The sequence below is a fragment of the Musca autumnalis genome, unplaced genomic scaffold, assembly GCF_047663935.1.
Source record: "Musca autumnalis isolate F117 unplaced genomic scaffold, ASM4766393v1 scaffold_1, whole genome shotgun sequence".
Taxonomy (NCBI): Eukaryota; Metazoa; Arthropoda; class Insecta; order Diptera; family Muscidae; genus Musca; species Musca autumnalis.
The window spans coordinates 164,645,129-164,660,209 of record NW_027411644.1 but is presented as its reverse complement, the minus strand read 5'-3'; the positions used below and the strand labels follow the sequence as shown (position 1 = coordinate 164,660,209).

General features: G+C 35.0%; 2 protein-coding genes across 15 annotated transcripts in view; both read left to right on the top strand.

Moving 5' to 3' along the window:
- The window catches only part of LOC141389178 (lamin-C-like), a 120,995-nt gene extending 117,905 nt beyond the window's left edge, over window positions 1-3,090 (top strand). The window contains exon 2 of the mRNA XM_073960313.1: window positions 3,019-3,090. Coding sequence (XP_073816414.1) covers window positions 3,019-3,090 — 72 coding nt within the window. The remainder of the gene's footprint in view (window positions 1-3,018) is intronic.
- Window positions 1-15,081, top strand: part of cpx (synaptic transmission protein complexin) — a 1,026,747-nt gene that overhangs the window by 249,342 nt on the left and 762,324 nt on the right. Inside the window, exon 1 of one of the 14 annotated variants that reach the window (XM_073958840.1) lies at window positions 3,019-3,070. The exons of the other annotated variants lie outside the window; for them this stretch is intronic. The gene's annotated coding sequence lies outside the window, so the exon portion shown is untranslated. Of the gene's footprint in view, window positions 1-3,018; window positions 3,071-15,081 lie in introns of those variants that run through there. 14 annotated transcript variants of the gene reach the window in all.

Below are 15,081 nucleotides of genomic sequence, written 5' to 3'. Positions count from 1 at the left end.
TACCTCCTCGGAAACACTTTTCAAATGTCCAAAAGTGCCACAAAATTCGGAAAAGAATACATACATTCGATCTGTCCTTAGATGAAAGTTTCAATTCACGTAGGCTGAGGGTATAACTCTATCGGCAAAGCGACTGATACTTTTTTTTACTAGTTTTACTATATTAAAGTAAATTAAAAAGGGTTTTTTAATTTTCTGTTTAAATTAAATATTAAAAATATATACCTTTTTTAAATTCTTTTTAAAAACAAAAACTTGGTTTTTCGTGTATAGATCACTTTCATATAAAAATGTATAAGTAAAATGGAATCGATAAGAAAAAGCACCCATTTTTACTCGTGTAATTACAATAAATTTAGAAAAGTATATATGGAGTGAAAGTGGTCACTCTCAGGCATCTTTTTCCGTATTCGGAACGGTGTCCATATTAAAAAAAAACATTGTTCCACAACATCCCATACGGGACAAGGGAGACTTCTCTCATATCAATGAGTGCACCCCGATTCATATTAGCTCAATGATATGGGACCTACAGTTTATAGCCGAGTCCGAACGGCGTGTCCTACGACACCACTTGTAGAGAAGTTTTACATGGCTGAAATACTCAGGAAATGACGCCAACATTACTGAGGGATATTTTGCCACTGTTGAAAATTTGATGTTGCCTAGTCGGGGAATCGAACCCACGACCTTCTGCGTGCAAGGCTGGTGTGCATACCATTGCACCACCCAATATTGTTCTTCAAATTGTTCTTCAAAAATGCATGTTGACTGGCACCGCACGAACGCTGCATATGTCAGCTAAACCCGCTCACCTTTCTTCACAATCTATTTAGACGTAACAAGACCTGGTTGCATCTGGGCACAGAGGTACATATATTAAAAGGATGCATAATCATTCCACTATGACAAAAACTATTGCTGTTTTCACACATTTTACTCTTCAAATATTGTCAAATCATTTGGATGGATTTCCACTCTTTCGATTAGAAAAATTACATAAAAGAAATATACAAAAGTTTTTAATTATATTTGCGTCAATGATTCACATTATACATACGCCACAATTTATGTTCGTTAGTGTTCAACACACCATAACATATCGCTCATTTACTCAAAGAGTGGCATAAATTATAAAATGCGTTTTCTGAGTTAACAATTTTTATTTTTTCCACGAATTCTATTTTATCTTGTGTCAAATTTTCTTGTTGATATCTCTAAAACTCAACGAGTTACAGCACATTTACTACGAGTTTGTCATAATTCAACAAAAATGTTTTTGAGTTTATAAAGTTCTAAAACACTTCAAATCATGTTTGTTCTTGGCACTGATATCTGGCTAGATGTTTACAAAGTATGATTCAAGTACTTATTTTAGTGTTTGTGTAATAATCTTTTTAAGATGGGAAGTCAAATTTCAATCTTCAACTTAAAACGCATTTTTCTCGAAACTGCATTTTTGAGATGTGTCCCTCTTTGAGTAAATGAGCGATATGTTGTCACTGTTTTTGAGGTCGGATATTTTTTTATCCAATGTTTTAATTTAATTTAAGTTTTTTCATTTACCTTGACTTTTGTGTCATTTTACTTTACAAAGGAAAATTGTTCAAAATTCACTGATATATATTTTTTTCGAGAACTTGCTAAATGAAGTTCACCGAATGAACATTAATTTCCACGAATTCAAAGTGTATAAATGAACTTTGTACAAATTGTTGTTTCCTTTGTTGTAAATGCATTGAAAAACTTTTGCAATAACCTCAACTTTGAACTTTAACAAATTTTAGTAATTCATTTACAGGAACTGAATTTGTTTCACTGTTTTTTTTTTTTTTTTTTTTTTTTTTTGTATTCAATGTTCAATAATAAATTTTTGCTATAAAGGCAACATTGATGCAAAGATGATGATTTTGTCATGATTTTCATCCAATTTTGTTTCTGTTTTGTTGTGCCAATATTTTTGTTCGTCCAAAAATTATGCATAGTTGCACTTTGTTGTACAAAAAAGCAAGCAACTTTAAATAAAAAACTTTTTCCAGCCATTATTTTTGGTATTATTTTTTGCTGTCACGAATTGCAGCAGCAGTAAGAGCTTCGTCTTTGTTCCGTTTTTCTTTTTTTGCATACAATAATACTGCCACTCTTTTGGGGGCGGTACATTGTTCTGAAATATGCATGTTCTATAATAAAGTTTTGCCTCATCGAAACTTTATGCTGCTTTTGCATAGTTATGCAAAATATAGTCCCATTTTTTGTTGCTGTTTTGTAGTTACTACCGGCTGGTAACCTTCAATCCGGCACTACGCTCTAGTCCTTTCGTTGTATATCCTGTGCTGTCTGCACTTCCGTTTTTTAGCATAATACGGAGTAATTTTATCTGTTTGGTGCCAGCCGTGCTGGCTGCACTGATGGTAGGCTGCTTGCTTAATGTCAGCCTTTGCCTATGGTATTTTCTCTTGAATGCACATCCATTCATGAATCTTTGTTCGTTCCGTTTTTTTTAGATTTTTTGGTAACATTAGTTGTAGGTTGTTTGTTGGCACAAAGCCAGTATTATATTCTGAGTTTAACACTGGTGTTCTAGTTTCAAAGATTTTGTAGGAATTATTTTCTTTTATTCTATGTTTTTTTTATTCTGTGACATAATGGATTTTATGTAAGGATATTCCTCCCTTACGTATTTCTTTCCTAATGACATTACATATGTTGACCCAAATATTCTTTAAATGTGAACTAAGCACGTTCCACTGAAAATGGGTATAATATTTTTTTTACTTATTTTACTTTTTCATATAAAGAAGACATCATCATCGGCTTAAAAGTGGTTTAAGATTTTTTACAGTAGAATCTAGAAATGGTAATGGAAGTAATGAATGGGGACCAGAAAGTAGATTATTTGTCTATATTATATTTACAGACATTATCTTGCTTTCCTTAAAAATGTATTTATATCTTTGTATAATTCCAAATGCAGTATTATTGACTAATAACTAATATAAGTCTATATTTCTGTTACAGGTAAGGACGCAAATATTTATTCAATTCCTGCTAAGATTATGTCAAACCAAACGTAAGTATGATCACAAATAAATATATGGGACGATACCAAAATATCCATCCATATCATTAAGCCCTCGACAACCATATATGCTAAAACCTTAAAACTCCCTAAATATGATGATACCATTAAATGGGGTGTATAATGGAGACCAAAACTTGGACCAATGTCCATAATATTTGTAGAGAATTTTTATGATCAATGATAACTTTCATTTCATTTAACACATTATAATACAACGTTGGTCACATAATTAGCACACCCCCTTGAAGTTAAATTATTTTAGCCTGTTAAGGGTTTTATTGGGGCATATCGAAAGATTTTTGGATTCAAAATTCTTCCCTAAGATGTGCCAAAGCAGACTCAATAATATATTTAAATAGTATCATCCGCGGTTGTTTCAATTAGCACATCCTAAGATTTTTTCATTAAAATCAATTAACATAAAAAAACAAGTAAAAAAGTATCAGTCGGTTTTGCCGACAGAGATATACCCTCAGCCTATTTACGACATATCGAATGTATTTAGTGTCTTTTCAGAATTTTGTGACCCTTTTTGGGTATTTGAACTTGTCCACAAAAATGTGGATTAGGATTAAAGTTCAAAAGTATTGCGGAGGAGGTTCTTGAAGTCATGGGCCGAAATAGTCTGTTGTGGAAGTGGACCTTAATTTGGAAGTCATATCTGTTAGATAGATATCTGGCCCAGTAGTCATTTCAGTGGGTCATCGTATAACTTATGGACCAGTATGACAGAAAGCATGGAAGCATTGTCCACGGAAAACATAATATCGCTGTAAACAGGACCACACCGAACAGCATCAGTATTCATATCCAAAAGATCTTCGATCAGACCCTGCTCTTAGACACAAATGTTGAAGTGCACTTAGACACAAACTGCACTTAGACACAAATGTTGAACTTGTGTGGGGGAGGTACCGTAAGGAGGGGCCCGATATGGGCCATTTTGAAGTTAAATTAAATTTGGTTGCCCCGTTCAAGAGATATCGTGCATACCATTTTAGTGAATTTTTTTAAATATTGGGGGAAGTAGTGGACCGGTATTGCCCATCTTCGAACTGAAACTAAGTTTGGACAAAATATGACGAAGGCCAAATTTTAGACTAAATCGGTTGATCAGTTCGAGATTTATCGTGCTCTCCAGCTACTACATATGGTACCATAGGTGTTTTTACACCTTTCGGGTGTTTTCTCAAGAAGTATGGACTTGCCCCTGAAAAAACTTTTACCGTCGTGAGTTTCTTCAACAAAAATCAAAGCGATTCGAGAGCAGGTCTTAATGTGAACTTATCCGAAATTTTAAGTGGGAGGTAACCGAGTCCACAAACATATTTCATATTCGAACCTGGTCTATATCTGGTAGATATATTAGGATGTGTAAAGTATGGTCCAAATCGATCACTCCCTTCAAGAGTTATCCTGCGCACAATATTAACGAACATTAGTGAACTTTTGTGGGGGAGGTACCTGAAGGGGCACGGTGCTCTTGAATCAAATTTAAATGGAAGTGTAAGCACCTTCCTGGGAAGTTTTTGCGGATTTTGAAACTACAATGTTCATAGATGGGAAAAATCAAAAAACAAAAAAAAAAAATCGCCGGAGCGCTTTTTAAATAAATCGCGATTCAAGTTGACATTTTTAGGGGTTCTTTAGGTTTTTGCGATTTTGCTTGGAAACCGCAAGTCCTATCAAAATGAGAATAAAAAAAATGTTGTAGCTATCAAAATTCTCTACATGATTGGCCTTAATGATATTCGTAGGTTTTACAACTTTTGAAATATAGAAGTTGAAATTGGAACAATTCAAATTCAATTCTGTATCGTCTCTTTATAAAACAATGTCATGATTGCAATTTCACAACTTAAACTTATATATCTAAAAAAATGGTACAACCTAGGAAAAATTACATAAGCCAGTCTTGTAGAGAATTTTCACAGCTATAAGATTTTCGCAGGTCCCATGCCGATAAGACTTGCCGTATTCAAGCAAAATCGCGAAACCCTAACAAAAAAACTAAAAATGTAAACTGAGCTTCTTTATCTCAAAAATGGTACAGCCTGAGAACAATATAATTAACGACAATCCTGTAGAGAATTTTCACAGCTACAACATTTTCTTTAGCTCCATTTCGATTGGACTAGCGGTTTCCAAGCAAAATCGTAAAAACCTAAAAAACACATAAAAATGTGAATTTTGACCGCGACTTATTTAAAAATCCCTACAGCGATTTCGTTTGTTTTAGGATTTTTCTCATCTATGAACATTGCTGTTTCAGAATTCACAAAAACTTCCCCTGTGTAAGCGGGTTTCATTAAAAGTTAGTTAAGGAGCACCCTTCATGGCATGGTTTTATAAGAGGCGATACAGTCAGTGCATTGTCCAATTTGAACTTCAATATCACAAAAATGGTAAAACCTACGAAAAAGGTCATAAAACCCATAAAGGTCAGTCTTGTAAAAAATGTTCATAGCTACAACATTTTCTTCAGTCTCATTTTGATAGGACTTGCGGTTTCTAAGCAAAATCGTGGAAACCTAAACAACCCCTAAAAATGTCAACTTGAATCGCGATTTATTTAAAAAACGCTCCGGCGATTTTTTTGTTTTTTTTTTTTATTTTTCTCATCTATGGATATTGTAGCTTCATAATCCGCAAAAACGTCCAGGTGTACGCACCTTCCATTTAAATTTGATTCAGGAGCACCGTGGGGGTGGACCGATATGACTTATTATCGGACTTAAACTAAAATTGGATAAAATATTACGAAGGCCAAATTTTGGACCAAATCGACAGATACGTTCGAGAGTTATCTTTCGCTCCAACCACTGTACACAGTGTCATAGGGGTTTTTGAACCTTTCAGGCCATTTAGTCAGAAAGTATGGACTTGCCGCTAATTGGGCTTGTACCTTCCTATGGGGGCAGTAAATACAAGTTATTAAGACAAAAATCAAAGCGATTCGAGTGCTGGTCCTAAACTGAACTTTTCCGCATTTTTGTGTGGTAGGTACCCGAATGAGTGGCCCGATTGAGTCCACATTGGGACCTCATCTAAGTCTGGTTGAAATTTTACGATGGACCAAATCGATTACTTCCTTCAAGAGTTATCGTGCGCACAATTTTTCCGAACATTTTCGAACTTTTGTGGAGGAGGTACCGGAAGGAGTGGACCCATATAACCCATCTTCGAACTTAAACTAAGTTTAGGCAAAATATTGCGATACCAAAAATTTGGTTCGAATAGGTTGATCCGTTCGAGAGTTATCGTGCGCACCAGCCAGCCAGACAGACAGATAGACGGACAGACATTGCTAAATCGACTCCAAATTGCCTGAAACGGATTTCGTCCAAACATACTTGGGGTATAAAACCATTATTTCGATGAGGCACATTTTGCCCGTATGAAAGTGTGTATATGGGCAATATTTTTGAAAATTTAACATAGTTGAAGCCAAGGTTTAGCCTTTAACAACTTGCGAAATGTGGTTGAATATTATACAAATTAAATACTTTCGGTTAAAATGAAATGTTTTTAGACTTGGCAAAAAAATTACCCTTAAAAGTTATTTGCGTGGGAGCTGTGGCTACATTTATGTTAAATAATGAGTAAAAGTGGGTTGAAGCCAACGTGTCTTTTTTTTGTTTTCTTCCGATTTGTGATTAAACCACACTTTTACGATAATATTGTCAAAGTAAATGTAGAAGGCAACTAAATAAGGATCATCTCACCTGTTTATAACTTTTCAAAGTTTGATCTGCGTCTACCATTAAATGATACTGACATTTTGAAGCCAAATTTTAAGTGTTTTTTGGAATTGTCTTCTAATTTCGTTCCGCAAATACGTTTTTCAAAAAATCATATATAGGATTGTAGAAATCGCGATTCTGAGTTTTTTGATATATGTGTCGTGAATGTAGCCTACACTGCTTCACAGAAATCTGCATCCAAATTTTGTGCGAGCAATTTTCTAAAAATCATATTTTTCGGGCCTATTTTTTACAATTGTCATTCGATTTACTCATACTTGAGTGCAAATTTTAGATTTTACATTGCGGATCTAATATATCTTTACTCGTAAAATTCCATCTACTAAAACGTGAGATACGAGAAATTCCAAGGTAGGAAAATCACCTAAAATTGTTTTCGAAAATATGGCGCATTTTATCGCGTATTCTGGGGGCCGTTTCCACTGCAATGAAAAAACTAGTGCAGCATCTTCGTTTTTGCGGAAATAGAGATTTAAAAACTTCACTAATAAGGGAGCTACATTAATTTTATCCCAAAAAATAGTGTGTGATGCTACATCCACGGTTCCTGATTGATCGCCTTGAAATAGATATATATCCATGTAGACTTTCGTGGTGACACTGAAACAGGATGCAGAACAAAATTTTTTGTACTTTGCGCAAATTAGAGATGTTTTATAGGTTTTTTATTGCTTAGATGCAGACGATGCTACATCTAAGCGTCCAAGTTATATTTCGAAAAATATATACAAATTAAAAGATATGGTCTTGCTGTACATGAAAATCACATGCGGACAAAACGATTTTGATAATTACACGATTTACACATTTTTTAATAATGCATATAAATTAAAACGGTTTATTTGAACTCTATTTTCGTTTAAGAAGTCTAATGATTTATTTCAACAACCGTATAACTTTCCTCAATGGGAAACTTTCAATGTGAATGTAGATGAAGCAAAATCCGCCCATTTTCTTGGGAGTTTCAAGAAAAATAAAAGAATTACTCCTATAGATTTTTCCAATAGTTTCAACTCTAGAATGCATGTGAAAACTATTATTCTAAATCAAAATTTGTTTTTTGTAACACAAATATGTGCTTATTTTGGCTATAATATCCTAACTACTATCCCGATGATTATAAGTTTGGTCTCATTTGAATCCCCGTGAAGCCTTTATTTAAAACTGTTATTGTTTTTGTAATTTTTGACGGCTAAATGGACCTACATTTTGAAAAAATTCGGATTACATTTAAAATTTTGTAAATTTTTTTGTAAATTCTGCGAAGGCTGAGTAACATTTTATAAATATTATGCAATGTACTTAATGACGTCAATTCGTGATTGCGTTTTAGTGACAATTGTGGTCAATAAAATAATTAGCGTTTTTATAATAATTTTTTCTTAAAAGCAGAAGTAAAACCGCGATAACATTTGTCCACAACAACCAAAAATTTGCTAGCGAGCGGATTTGTACTGGGGAATTTTTTCCTATGTACCAAAAATCGTTGATGTAGCGCGAAAATTGCGCTAATTATGTGACCAATACTGTACATGGCTTAGACTTACAAAATAACAAAAATGGTGCAATATCATCATAGAGCATGTTCGAACTTGACCTGCATGCAAACAAATGGCTTATCTGTGCATTATATGAGGGCTTGTATAGCCTCGTGGACCCATGTTCAAACTTTTTGTTGGAGAAGTTTCTTGATTACTGTGTACCTATCATGGCAAATTCGGTTTGAAAATATTGCTAAAAAACTCCAAAATACGTGAAATCTAGCTGTAACATTTTATGGGGGAATAGGAATCCCACAGGCGAAATAATAGCATATTCCAACCGAAAATGTAGATAAAAAACAAGTAGGAAAAGCGTTAAGTTCGGTCGGGCCGAACTTTTTATACCCTCCACCACAAATTTCAGTCATTTCGGTGGATTAATGTGGCCACAACCTTCAAAATACCGAAAATCGGAAGCTACTGTTCTATGGGGGCTATATGATGGCGTGGACCTATACCTACGAATTTCTGGGGGAAAGTTTTATACCCCAAATGAAGACTAAATACCAAAATTCAGCCATCTCGGTGTGATAATGAGACCAAAACCTTCAAAATACCGAAAATCGGCAGATATCGTCCTATGGGGCTATATATAAACATTTTATGGTAAAAATGTTTCTTAGCCTCTGGAAATGCAAAATACAAAGTTACAACCGATTCTGTTGTCAAATGGGACTAATATATTAAAAATATATTAAAATGACGCGTACTTTATGGGGCGTTATATGGGGGCTATACCAAAACGTGGACCTATATAAACCAACTTTGGTAGGAATGTTTTTTGGCCTCTGGAGACACAAAATACCAAATTACAACCAATTGGGTGGTAAAATGGGACAAATATCTTAAAAATTCCTTAAAACGACGACGCGTCACGCGTCATTTTGTATGGGGGCTATACGAAAGCGTGGACCTACATAGCCCGCTTTCAATACCAAAAGTCCTACGTACATATAATAGATTTTCCCAAAATTTCATCCTCCTACGTCAATCCGCTCGGACGCTAGAGTGATTTCCACAGACGGACAGACGGACAGACGGACGGACATGGCTATATCGATGTAGAATTGCACGCTGATCAAGAATATATATACTTTGTGGGGTCTACAATGATTATTTCGTATAGTTACAAACGTAGTGACAAACTTAATATACCCCCATCCTATGGTGGAGGGTATAATAACAGAAATCGGGTGGTACAAAGGGCACTAGATAACTTTCTGGCCTAAGCAACACCCAGGCGTCGCCATCATAATTTGACATTTTTTTTTTGGAAAGTTTGATAGTTTAAGCCTAAGCGTACCCAGGAAAGTTTGACATACGACCATGTGTTGGGTTGTTTACAGTGGCTTGATTGAGACACCTCCTAAAAATGGTTTTAAACGCTTTTGCAATTAATAACTTAAAAGCGAATTGAGATATGTTACAGAAAATTTGCACAAACACAGCCTGTGTCTGTGGGTAATAATGTGCCAAATGTGAACAATATTGGCTAATGTTTTGGTATAGCCCCCATATAACGGTACCTTCCGATTTTTAATAATTGGAGGATTTAAGCCACATTTTCGTTGCAAAATAGTTGTAATTTTGTACTTAGGATTCCTAGTGGTCACAAAACATTTCCACCAAAAATTATGGACATAGGTGCACGTTTTGATATTGTCCCCATGTAACCGTACCTCCCGATTTAAGGTATATTGAATATCATGACCACATTTTTCAACCGACTTGGCTGTTATTTTGCATTCCGTGTTATCACTGCGTGTAAAATCTTCTTAAAAAACATTTTCAATGTTGATTTATGCTTTGATTCATTGAATTTTTACTTGTTATCCCATATTTATTACCGGATTTAACTATAATATGGTATTTTAGGGTCTCCGGGAGTAGAACTCCTCCTTGCAACAATTTCTCATGATAGGTCCATATTTTGATATAGCTCACATACAAATGCCAAGCTAAACTAGTATTAATTTCAAGCAAAATCCCATATTTTAAAATTACAGTCATCGGAAGATTTGCAAATATTTGCAGCCCTAATGTGGTTATTCCGTATCCAAAGAGTCCAATTCAATTCCCCAAAAAATAATCGAACACAAGTTCGGCCAAGCTTACAAGATACACTCTATGGAAAAGCCGCGTAAAACCCATAAAAACCCTACAAAAATTAATTTTTTGAATTTTTATTGCTATATAACTATGTACATCCTGACACAAAACTATTTTTTATAATTTAAGTCACACCCTTCGCTATCAATTAAAAATAAATTATGTTCAGTTTTATTACGAATTTATTTAACATTTAAACAAATATAAAGGCAATTTTTTAGCAACAATTTTTTTTAAAATCTGATGCAGCCATTTTTTTTTATTTGATAGTAAACAACTGAGTGAATATTTGAAACAACAAAAGTCAAAAAACTAAATTTTTGTCAGCAAAGTGTCTGTAATCGATACAATGGAAAACATATCGCAATTTCATAGTTTTATTTCTGGACTTTCGCGCCGCTAGATCAGTGGTTTCGACCAGTGTGCGCTGGTTTGAATCCATGTGTCATGATGCAGAATGATTCGTTTTCTCTTGATCATTTTTCGAATTTCTCAGGAGACTTCAGGCAAACAAATTATAGTGTAACACTCAGAATTAACCGTCCTACATTTCTCAATCCGTAAAGTCCCACCCGGTCAGTTTTGCCGAAGAAACAGGCGACCATTTGCTTTGAAGGTCTTCTTTCATGAACAATTTTTGTTGGATTTGGCTCGCTTTCGAATACCCAAACGGTCGATTCCTGTTTCGTTTCGGGCTCCTAAGCATATATCCAAGTTTCGTCTGTGACGATTTTAAAAATGTCGTTTGAAGCACCGCGAATGTTTTTATTCACATTTTCTTTGCACTAATCCACAAGAGCCTGTTTTTGAGCAATTGACCAATTTTGATGGATCTAGCGAGAAAAATCCATTTTTGCGGCCAGGTGTTCATGCGATATCAAATGATAGTTGGTGGAAGAAATGTCCAAGGGTGCCTATATTTCACGGTATATAACATGGCGATCTTGCTTTATCCGTTCACGCACGGCTATATTTCTTTCTGGCACAACGTCCGATATTGTGCGATCCTCATGACCTTCGTTTTTTGGCGAGTGTCGACCACGATTGACTCATTAAATCAGTTCTTCATAGTGCTATAGGATGGTCCTTTACAAAGATTTAATAGATTAAGATTTAATTTGAGCGATGCACTCTTGCCGTGATTATCCACGTCGAAATTTTCCTAGTTCCCCTCGTACTGCCTTACAGCATTTTCTTGTGAAAACAAGTAAGAAAGTATCAGTCAGCTGAGCCGACAGAGATATACCCTCAGCCACGTACCCGAAGAAAAAAAGTTAACACAATACTTCTGTAGGTTTTTTAGCTGTTGGGAAAATTTTCCAGGATGGAAAGGGCCGCAAAAGACTACATGTTGCAACAAAATTCAGAATGATCCAAGACGAGTGCATTTTTTCCAAACTTTGGGTAGGGTGTACCCATAGGAGTGATCCGATGTAGTACATATTCGGACCTAATACAAATCTGTAGGAAATATTTTTTTCTTTATTAGTCTATGGATATTTCCCTTACAGACTATATAATTAAATATGTTGTACTTAATTTTCTGAATTTAAATATATTACAATTTTACTTTTCAATTTACAAATTCAATTTGTTTCAATTTACAAAATTGAAAAGTAAAATTGTAATATATTTAAATTCAGAAAATTAAGTACAACATATTTAATTATATAGTCTGTAAGGAAAATATCCATAGACTAATAAAGAAAAAAATATTTCCTACAGATTTGTATTAGGTCCGAATATGTACTGGATCACTCCTTTGGGTACACCCTACCCAAAGTTTGGAAAAAATGCACTCGTCTTGGCTAAATCGATTTCTCTCTTAAAGGGTTATTTTACACATTAGCCAGTTTAGGTGGTGCCGGAAGGATTTTCTGGACCTTTTGGGGTCATTATCTCAGGAAGTATGGACTTTCCCACGAAAAAAAATTACAACGTCGTAACAGGGGCCGCAAGTGCAACCTGCTGCGTCACAAATTAATAAGATCAGAGAGGAGTTGTTAAACTATACTTTTTCCAAATTTTGTGTGGGAGGTACTCAAATGAGTGGACCGATATAGTCCATATTAGAACTCGATCTATGCCTGAAAGTAATATTACCAATAGCAAAGTTTGGCTCAATTCGGTTATTCCCTTCTATAGTTATCATGCCCACAATCTTGGCGAAAAATTTTGAACCTTTGTGGGGGAGGTACCGGAAGGAGTGGACCGATATGGTCTATCTTCGAATTTAAACTAAGTTTGGACAAAATATTGAAATACCCAAAATTTTAACCAAATATGTTGATCCGTTCGAGAGTTATCGTGCACTCCAACTACGACACATGTATTATATGGGTTGTTTGCAGTTTTCGTGCTGATTTCTGAGGATATATGGACTTACTCCTGAAAAAAATTATATCGTCGTAATGGGGGTAGTGAATACAAGTGGCTGCAACAAAAATCTAAGCGATTCGAGAGCAGGCCTTAAACTGCACTTAAGCAAAATTTTGTGTGGGAGGTACCCGAAAGAGTGAACCAATAGGGTCCATATTGGAACCTCATCTATGTCTGGTAGAAACGTCACGATGTGCAAAGTATGGACTAATTCGGTTACTCCCTTCAAGAGTTATCGTGCGGACAATTTTTCCGAACATTATTGAGCTTTTGTGGGGGAGGTACCTGAAGGAGTGGACCGATATGGCCCATCTTCGAACTTAAATCAAATCTGGACAAAATATTTCGATAACCAAAATTTGAACCGAATCGATTGATCCGTTCGAGAGTTATCGTGCGCACCAGCCAGCCAGACAGACAGACGGACAGACAGACAGACGGACGGACATTGCTAGATCGACTCAAAATTGTCTGAAACGGATATCGTACAAACATACTTGGGGTCTAAAACCATTATTTCGATGAGGCACATTTTTGGCCGTATCAAAGTGTAAATACCCTCTTTAGCCTAAAGGCTGAGGGTATAATTATTACTTAAAATTGTAAACACGAAATCCTAAATTACAATCATTTCTGTGGCCAAATGGAACAAATAGCTTCAAAATTCCATAAAATGAAGCGTCGCGCGCAGCTTTAAACGTGGACCTGTACATATATACAAGTTTTGGTACAAATATTTTTTACAACCATTTCGCTGATCAAGAATACACGTAACTATATACTTTGTGGGATCTAAATTGATTATTTAGAGTATTTACAAACGGAATGACAAACGTAAGGTTCCAAGACAAATCCTGTTGCTTTATAGATCTATAAAGCAACTATAATTATTTCATGGAACATTTTAATACGCCAGGCATGATGGGAATGAAAGTAGAGCTAAAACATGAGACACGACTATCGGCGTTTTTAAAGTTTACATCGGAAAGTAACCAAATAGGCGGAGCAAGTTCTGCCAATTTCTAGTTTTTTTTTCGAAATATTCAAGTTAAGATATCTAGGAAACCTTGCGTTTTAGGTATATAGTGTCTTTGGCAACTTTACTGAGGAGGATGTGGGGAATATTTCTGTTAAAAATTTTAACCATCATGCGGTTCATCAAATGGGTCTTTTTGGTCCTTTTTCGAAAATGTTTCAAAAACTCCTTTAAAATGTGACCGTATCAAATCAAAATATGCTACAAAATTGTTAGTCATAAAATTATACTATAGGCCTCAGAATACACCAAATCTGTAAATTTTATCTAATCGCAGGAAATCTCTAAAAATGAAAAACACGTTTTAGGTTAAAGTCCGACTTCATCAGAGTTTATTCAAAATTGTCCCACAAAACATAATTTTACAGAGATGACGTCGAAGATAAAGGTAATCTTCGTCAAATTTCACTGTGGGTCACCAAAGAAATGAAATGTCTATTTACATTATATATCATGAAAATATCAGTATCAATTGTGTCCTTCTTTTTTTTTTGAGTTGATACATGAAAGTAATATGAAACTTAAAAAGTAATATGAAGAGTGTCAAAAGAAGAAAAATTCTACACAAAATGTCACTATGAGTTTCAGAATAAACCATATAACTAGGTACACAATTTTCTTATGCAAATTAGATTACAAATTTATATATTTTTTAGAATGAAATTATTTGCTTTAATTTTGGAATTTTACATAATTCCATACTGGGCCAAAATCTAACAAATCCTTCTCTTTTTGGGGATATGGTAAAAAGAATAAATGTTCCAAATCAAATTTCACTATGAGTCTATGGATAAAAGAAATCTGTAACCATAACATATAACAATTCTTATCAGCCCTTGTTTTTATACCCTATACCACAATGTGGAAAAGGGTGTTATAAGTTTGTTTTGGTAAAAATTCATGTAACACCGCGAAATATTTGTCGGAGACCCCCAATGTGGTATACCAATATTCATATCTCGACGAGATAAAGCGATTTTGAGATGTGTGTCTGTCCGTCCATCCGTCCGTCCGTCCGTCCGTCTGTCCATTATAAATTGTAAACACGCTCCAGGCCGCAATTATGGACCGATCGTCACGAAATTTTGTATGGAGGTCGGGTTCAGATCAGAATAGATCCCTATTCTTATTGGTGATGATCGTGAAATATTTAGTGGGTGAAATGGACCA